Below are 8,284 nucleotides of genomic sequence, written 5' to 3' on the forward strand. Positions count from 1 at the left end.
GGTTGGACTCGATGATCTTGGAGGTCTTTTCCAACCTAAATGATTCTGTGACTCTGTGATTTACTGAGAGGAGCTGCTGTGGCTGCTGCTTGGATCCCCTCAGGAAAATAAACGTGCATTTACTGGTGTTTTTAGAGACAGGTAATCTGTCTTTTACCAGTATATCCAGTTTTATCTCTACAGAAAGCCAGGCCCTCACAGCACCTGGTTCTCATCCCACCAGCAATCTCAAATCACGAGTCACTTCTGAAAACAGGGACACATTTGTTGATGCCAAAGAACCAGAGCCAAACTGCAGCCTCAGGGATTGTTTCAGTGCCTGTCTCACAGCCCCATTCCCTGGGAAGGGAATGGGAGGGCAGGGGTTGTCCAGTGGGACTCGGGCTGTAATTGCCCTCCAGGGCTGGCAGGTGAGTTGCCTCAGGTACCTGTTGGCGACTGGTGAGGCTCCTTGTTCCTAATGCCAGGGCTGGGCTGCCAGTGCCATCCCCGTGGGCACAGTGACAGCACCAGTCCACCCACGCCGTGAGTAAACTGGGTATAAAAAGCAACAATATGAGTCTTATTTGTTACAGATCCCAGATGGAAAAGCCCCACATCAGGGGAACAAAGCGATGCTATTTTAGGGCTTCACCACAGATATGCAGTAAAACCCCCACGGTTTCAAACCCCACGTCACTCATCAAATAATTGCATTAATAAACTGCAGAGCTTGTCGTAAACCCACTTTGCATCCATGATTTACACGGATTGGGCACAAAAGGAATAACCAGAAGGCTCAGGTTATGCACTTGACCTTGTGCTGTCCCTCCAGGGCAGGGGGATGGTGGGTTTGTTCTGCCACTGGTACAGACAGGTACTGACTTGGTGCCTGGGGATAGAAAAGCACCCAAAGCAAAGGTTTTTACAGACCTTCGTGGCCATTTCCTTTGGATCACAGCCCTCCTGGAAAATCTGCAGATACAGAATAAGGTGAACAATGTGATTATTTTCTTTTTCTACAGATATTCTGGTTTTTCCATACGTGTTTTCAGGCTGAAAATCCAATTTGCATGTGCAGAAAAAAGTTAAAATAGCCGATTCTGCCTGTGCCCGTGTGCAGTTCTGGGAAGGGCTGGGCCGTGGGAGGCAGCACCACCAGCTTCAGCACATTTCTGACAGGTCACTGCAGCACATATGGAAGAAATCAAGCAGAGCTGAAGTTTTACAGGAAACACTGAAATTCCGTTGGTTTTTTTTTATTATTATTATTATTTTTCATTTTGTCCTTTAAAATGAAAAGAAAACAAGTTCAGCTGAGGGGTTAATGATGTAAAATGTCGGTTTTGTGCTATTCTGCTCGTTAAGAGAGTTCAGGCAGTTCCTGTTTGAACTCAAGGCCAGCATTTTGTCACCGCAGGTGTTGCTGCACCCAGCCATGGTGGGGTGCGGGACTGGGAGAGGAGCTGCCTGCCCAGTGTGGCCGATCCCGTGGGACGCGGAGCCACGGGAAGGGTTTCTGAGGCGCTGTCTGTGTTTGCCTTGCAGGAGGTGCCCCGGCGTAGCATGAGTGTCGCCCCCGGCGTGGGCCATGCCCTTCCCCAACGGCTCTGAGCTGCGCCCGTCCTTCGTGCTGGCGGCGCTGCCGGGCCCGGAGGGGGCCCAGGCCTGGGTGGCCGCGCTGCTGTGCGGGGCCTACGCGGTGGCCGTGGCGGGGAACGGCGCGGTGCTGCTGGCGGTGCGGCTGGAGCCCGGCCTGCACGCGCCCATGTACCTGTTCCTCTGCATGCTGGCCGCCATCGACCTGGCGCTGGCCACCTCCACCGTGCCGCGCGTCCTCGCCTTCTACTGGTTCGGCACGCGGGAGATCGGCTTCGGCGCCTGCCTGCTGCAGATGTTCCTCATCCACGCCCTGTCGGCCGTCGAGTCCACGGTGCTGCTGGCCATGGCCGTGGACCGCTACGTGGCCATCTGCCACCCGCTGCGCCACGCCGCCGTGCTCACCAACGCCGCCACCGCCCGCGTCGGGCTGGCGGCCGTGGCCAGGGGAGTGCTCTTCTTCCTGCCCCTGCCCCTGCTCCTGCTGCCCCTGCCCTTCTGCGGGTCCCGCTCCCTGTCCCACTCCTTCTGCCTGCACCAGGACGTGATGAACCTGGCCTGCGCCAACACCACCCCCAGCGTGGTGTACGGCCTGGCCGCCATCCTGCTGGTCATGGGGCTGGACGCCGTCCTCATCTGCCTCTCCTACCTCCTCATCCTCAAGGCCGTGCTGCGCCTGGCGGCCTGGCGGGAGCGGCTCAAGGTGTTCAGCACCTGCATCGCCCACATCTGCGTGGTCCTGGCCTTCTACGTGCCCCTCATCGGGCTGTCCGTGGTGCACAGGTTCGGGAGGGACCTGGCCCCGCTGGTCCACGTCACCATGGGGAACATCTACATCCTGGTGCCCGCCGTGCTCAACCCCATCATCTACGGGGTGAGGACCAAGCAGATACAGAGGAGGATCTTGAGTCTGATCCGTGTCGGTGGCAGAACTTCCCAGTGACCTGTCCCGTGTCCTCACTGCTCACGTTCCACCCTCGGCGTCCATGGCACGGGACTGTCCTCTGGGTGCACTCTGCGGTGCTGCCAGGAGGCAAAAGGTAAAGAGTAATTACAAACTCCTTCCAAGAGTGTTTGCCCTCATCAAACTTGGAGAGAATCTACTACAGCGATCTAAACACACGCCCGGCCAAGCAGGTTCTGCAATTGGAAGGAAAAGTGACTCAACAAACTGATAAAAACATCTCAACATTGCACTTCTTTGTTCCCATCTCACCCATAACAGGGGCAGGGCAGAGCAGATGCTGCAGTGGCTTGGGGTGGTTTTGTTAATTCATCTTTTCCACATGTGGCACATTCACATTCCAGAACTTCTTCCAGAAACTTTGGCCATAGCATCAATGCCCAAGTAAAATAGTAACAACACGTTACATTACAGATGCACAAATGAGCTTCAGAAGAGGAACCTCCACCTCTGTGGTCCTGTTCTGAGATGCTGGGTGCTCAGTGAAGACCCCTCAGCCTTCTCGTAGCAGGTGCTCCGGAAAAAATTTCAGAAAGTGTAAAAATAATTTGTTTTTAATTATATTCAATGAATCAGCATCATCTCAGGGGAAAAAAAATAAGCAAGTTATAAATGTCAATTATAATTCCAAGCTGAAGGAAGTCTCATTTCCAAATCAAAGGTGTTTCATACCTTTGGCTCCACACTGGGAATACCTAAGAAGTTATGAATTAAGTTCAAAATCTTCAGCTTTTGAGCTTTTTTAATGCTTCATGGGTGTTGCCAGGAAACAGAGAACCCAACAGCCTTTGCTCTCTTTGTTCTCATGACTCTTCTACCTGTGGGCCACTACAACAGAGCTCTGTTAGTACAATGAAAATCAGCAAGACTTAGGAATTATGAAGAAGGACTGAGAGCAAACTGCATTTATTTTCATGCCACCACAGAGTCAAGGGATGGTTGAGGTTGGTGGCACCTATGAAGTTCATCTTCATCTTCTCTGAAGGTCCAACCTCCCAGATCAAGCAGGGTCAGCAGGACAGTGGGTTACCCAGGACAGTGTCCAGACAGCTTTTGAATATCTCCAAGGATGGAGACACTGCTTCATATTTTGGGAAAGGCTAAAGAACCTGGGAAGGGATGTTGTACAGCAGGATTTTACAAAGAATCACAGATGTGAAGGGTGGTCACTTCTAGGTTTTGCCCTAATGATTTTTGTCATTTTAAAAATAAATCTGTTTCTTTGGGGTTCTTTAGAGGTGCCAGGGCTCTGTGAGCTCTGATTTGAACCTTGTGGTTTTCTCTGCCCAAGTGCACAAATCCCTGCAGAGCAGGAGCCCTCCCAGATAACCAGAGCAGCACTGGGGATTGTAAACCAGGTTGATCTGCAGGAGCCCCACGTGCCCTTGAACCCTGATGTCTCCATCAGTGTCACAGAATCCCAGGATCACTGGGGCTGGAAAAGCCCTCCCAGCCCATGGATCCCCCCTGTGCCCCATCCCCACCTTGTCCCCCAGCCCAGAGCACTGAGTGCCACGGCCAGGCCTTCCTGGGACACCTCCAGGGCTGGGCACTCCAAACCTCCCTGGGCAGCCCCTGCCAAGGCCTCACCACCCTTTCCAGCAGCAAATTCCTCCTCCTGTCCAACCTGAGCCTCCCCTGGCACAGCTGGAGGCCGTTCCCTCTCCTCCTGTCCCTTGTTCCCTGGCAGTAGAGCCCGACTCCCCCCGGCTCCCCCCTCCTGTCAGGGGGTTGCAGAGCCAGAAGGTCCCCCCTGAGCCTCCTTTGCTCCAGGCTGAGCCCCCCCAGCTCCCTCCCAGGACTGACTCCCCGGGACACAGGACAGGTCCCAGTGCTGCTCCCAGGGGTTCCTCACTTTCCCAGGACTTCCAGAGGGCCCTGCCCAAGGTCACTGCTCTGCATCGGGCCCCCAGGTGGCAGCAACATTTGGTGGAGTTTGGTGCAGTTTCTTCCAGTTGCCAACAAGCACTGAGAGTAAACTGAGTGCCCTTTTTGCAGTCTGTGCTGCGTCCACAAAACACGTCTTGGTATAACCTTTTCTGCTGAATTAAACCCCATTCCATTTGAAAATAAATAGTTTTCATTTAGGTGAATTACAAGCAGTTGCCATCTGGGACTTCGAGGCAATTTTGCCCCCTGTCATTTTTGGCATATTCTGGTTTATTAGAGCTTAGAAGGGTAAAAAAAGATAAATTCATAGAAATGAAAACAATCTGTACCTGCCTAATGTGATTTGGGAAATGTGAATGATTTTTTTGAAGGCATTCTGGGTCTCAACCCTTCTCAGGCGGCTGTGGCATTGAGAAACAGCTCCTGCTCATTCCCCATATGTTGCTTTTTTTTTTTTTCTTTTGTGCTGAGAGAAAAATTAATAAAGAAAAACGAATGAACCTCCCAGAAAATGCTGTATTGTATTTCCTACTAATTTATTTCTTGGAGAGTTAATGGAGCCTCGGAGCATGAAGGCCTGATGGATTTCTCCTGGGTACAGAGAAAAACTTGCTCTCTTCTTGTTTTCCAAACTTCAGTCGTGGAGTTTGCTGGGGAACAGAGGGAACATGCCTTCTCCCTCAGCATTTGTGTTTGCCAACAACTGTGGCAAACACTTTCTGTCTGGAACATCCATTGCTGAGGCCCCAGGTCACCTCTCCTGCAGTAGAAGGAAAACCCCAACAGAGCAGGGACCCAGCCCGTGTCTGCTCTGTGAGCAGGGCCAGAGCAGAGCTGGGGATGGTCCAGCTTAGCTGGGCCCAGCTGGCTCCAGAAGGGCCAGAAAAGAATCAGGAGCACCTGCAGAAGGGACTGAAAAGGGAAGGGTTGGGAGTAGGAGAGGGAGGGAAAGGCAGGATGGGAGCAGTGGGGGGAGGACTGGGAGGACACAGGAGCCTGGAGGTGGCAATGGAGGCAAAGAGGACACACGTGGGGCTGGAGCAGTTGGAGACCTGGAGGATATCCAGGGGGATGACATACAAGTCCTCTCCTCTCCGACCCTCTCCGACCCTCTCTGACCCTCTCCTCTCCTCTCAATAGAGCAGAGAAGGGCGAGGTTGCTGTTGTTTGGAAAGCATTAATAAGCATTAATAATTCATACTGCAGCAGTGTTAATTGCAAACCAAGTAACTAAACCCAGATTTAACCTTTAACAGCCCAGAGAAGGGAACCAAGTTGGCAAAGGGGAGGCTCCCCACTCCTGTGAGGAGCAGCTGAGGGAGCTGGGAAGGGGCTGGAGCAGCAGGAGGGGCTGAGGGAGCTGGGGGGGCTCAGCCTGGAGCAAAGGAGGCTCAGGGGGGACCTTCTGGCTCTGCAACCCCCTGACAGGAGGGGGGAGCCGGGGGGGGTCAGGCTCTGCTGCCAGGGAACAAGGGACAGGAGGAGAGGGAACGGCCTCCAGCTGTGCCAGGGGAGGCTCAGGTTGGACAGGAGGAGGAATTTGCTGCTGGAAAGGGTGGTGAGGCCTTGGCAGGGGCTGCCCAGGGAGGTTTGGAGTGCCCATCCCTGGAGGTGTCCCAGGAAGGCCTGGCTGTGGCACTCAGTGCTCTGGGCTGGGGGACAAGGTGGGGATGGGGCACAGGGGGGATCCATGGGCTGGGAGGGCTTTTCCAGCTGCAGTGATTTTGGGATTCCGGTCTTGTGGAAGGTGTCTCTGCCCATGGCAGGGAGTTGGAACTAGAGGATCTTTCAGGTCCCTTCCAACCCAAACCATTCCATGATTCTTTGATCACTCCTGTGTCTCCTCCAAATGAACTGCAAGAAATCAGGTACCAAACGGGACGAAGCACAGCCCTGTCTGGGAGGTCACTGGCACCGAGGGGGTTAAAAACTGCCTCCTTCTCTCTCTAATTGCACCTTAAGGAGCTGGGGAGATGCAGAGCTCCCTGTGGGATTGATGTGGGAGGCAGAAAAACATCTCCTGGTCCCTGCAGAGCAGAGTCCCTGCACTGAGACCTGCAGGAGGCGGGTGAGTATTTAGGGCTGGGGCAGGAACTTGTTGCTCTGCAGTAGGAGGTTTGATGCCTTGGATCTTCCTGGGCAGCCTCGTGCCCACCTCCCACTGCCTTTGCCTGGGAATTGTGTAACTGTGTTCCTTGTCCCTGTGTTCTCCATGGACAAAGGAACTTTTAGGTAGAGCAGCACCAACAGAGGCAGCTGGCAGGAAGGAGGGAGAATGCAGAAGTGAAATATCAGGAATTTCCATGAATGTTTTCAGCCACACAGAAAAACAGGGAATGTCTCCCAGAGTGCAGGTGACTCCAAACCCCAAGTACCTGTGAGGTTTGCAGCTCTTCTCTGAGCTGAGAGCCCAGCTCCAGCTGGTCCTGGTGGCTGTGCTGGGACGGGCTGTAATGGTGACAGTGACATCTCACTCCGGGTGTGGCGGGAGCAGACCCGGCTCGGCTACCTCAGACCCTCAGGGAGGAAAAGCCCCGCTCTGTCCTGGGACCCTGCTCAGCCCTCTGCTCCCTGCAGCTCTCCAGCAGCTCCAGGAAGGTTTTCAAAGGGTCTCATCAGTCCGGGATCATCCTGCAGGGCTCTTCAAGGGATCCTTTCTCCCAGGTATCAGGGAAAACAAGCAGAGCAATGTGCAGGGTCTGGGGGAGCAGAAGTCTCTTTGGGGGCAGAATGGGCATCCCTGGAGCTCTGGGCTTGTGGGTGGGGTGGGGGGCTTGCCAAATACTGTGGCACTGGCTCAGCTTTTTGCTAATTGGGTGTTTCTTGACCAAGACAAGCACTTGGCACCTCAGTTCCTGTTGGAGAGCAGCATGGTGCTGGTCAAACGTCCTTAGAGCTCCAGGGCCAGCACGAAGGAGTCCATCTCCCCACTCCTTCATTCCAGCTTTGATCTGGTCTCCAGGGCTGGACGTCCTTTGGACACTGGAGTGTGTCAGGTGTGCACCTTAGGCAGTCTTCCTGTTCACTTTGATCCAGGAGGAATCCCATCTGCTCCAGGCCCACCCCAAGGGGAACAGGGCACTTCCAGTGGCAGCTGGCAGGACACCTCCTTCACAGGGGCTCTCCTGGCCCAGTGCAAGCAGCTGTCAAAGGTTTACCATGGGGGGAATCTGAGCTTCTAGACCCAACCTCCTGCCAGTCCCTGTTTGCCACCGGTCGGGTCAGACCAAAGGTGTTTGATGCTTTTTTTTCTACAGGACACAAAAGCCCTCGGTGCAGGCAAGAAACAAGAAGGGTTCATGTCTCTGAACTCCACTGCCTTCTCCCATCCTCCCTGTTTCCTTCTCCTTGGCATCCCTGGGCTGGAGAAGGAGCAGTTCTGGATTGCCTTCCTGTTCTGCATCACATATGTCCTCGCCCTGCTGGGGAACATCTCCCTGCTCCTGGCCATGAGGGCACAGCCCACCCTGCAGGAGCCCAGGAACCTCCTCCTGACCATGCTGGCCTTCACTGGCCTGCTCCTGTCGACCTCCACCGTGCCCAAAATACTGGGCAGCTTCTGGCTGGGCTTGGGGTAGATTGGGTTTCCCTCTTGCCTCGCTCAAATGTTCTCCACCCACACCTTCTCCATGGTGGTCGGGGGTGCTCGTGGCCATGGCCTTGGATGGCTCTGTTGCCATTTGCTGCCCGCTCTGGCACTCCAGCACCCTCTGGGGGCCCGTGGTGGGGGCCTGGGCAGCGTGGGGTTGGTGTGGGGGATCCTGCTGGTGAGCCCCACATGCCTCCCCCTCCACAGGAAGCACTTCTGCCAGCACCACGTCACCCCCCACTCCTCCTGCCAGCACCACGTCA

The 8,284-nt window shown here is 54.5% G+C and overlaps 2 protein-coding genes across 3 annotated transcripts in view; both read left to right on the plus strand.

Moving 5' to 3' along the window:
- Positions 1-4,052, plus strand: LOC113959816 (olfactory receptor 51E2-like). Of its 2 annotated transcripts, XM_027669083.1 has the most exons (3): positions 1,417-2,524; positions 3,054-3,060; positions 3,094-4,052. In XM_027669083.1, the coding sequence occupies exon 1, from the start codon at positions 1,571-1,573 to the stop codon at positions 2,519-2,521; it is 951 nt and encodes a 316-aa protein (XP_027524884.1). In that variant the 5' UTR covers positions 1,417-1,570; the 3' UTR covers positions 2,522-2,524; positions 3,054-3,060; positions 3,094-4,052. The 2 variants fall into 2 exon arrangements, with proteins under 2 accessions (XP_027524883.1, XP_027524884.1); XM_027669082.1 differs by adding an exon at positions 1-972 and having other exon boundaries at positions 1,528-4,052.
- A 3,356-nt stretch (positions 4,053-7,408) lies between these two features.
- LOC113959804 (olfactory receptor 52R1-like) overlaps positions 7,409-8,284 on the plus strand; it is a 1,332-nt gene continuing 456 nt past the window's right edge. The window contains 3 exon segments of the mRNA XM_027669065.1: positions 7,409-8,066; positions 8,068-8,156; positions 8,159-8,280. Coding sequence (XP_027524866.1) covers positions 7,672-8,066; positions 8,068-8,156; positions 8,159-8,280 — 606 coding nt within the window. The 5' untranslated portion in view covers positions 7,409-7,671.

This window comes from Corapipo altera, unplaced genomic scaffold (assembly GCF_003945725.1).
Source record: "Corapipo altera isolate COAL_440 unplaced genomic scaffold, ASM394572v1 189, whole genome shotgun sequence".
NCBI lineage: Eukaryota > Metazoa > Chordata > Aves > Passeriformes > Pipridae > Corapipo > Corapipo altera.

Excerpts from the sequence above, each read along its gene's own strand:
- LOC113959816 (XM_027669082.1), top strand. The coding sequence starts at position 1,571 with ATGCCCTTCCCCAACGGCTCTGAGCTGCGCCCGTCCTTCGTGCTGGCG.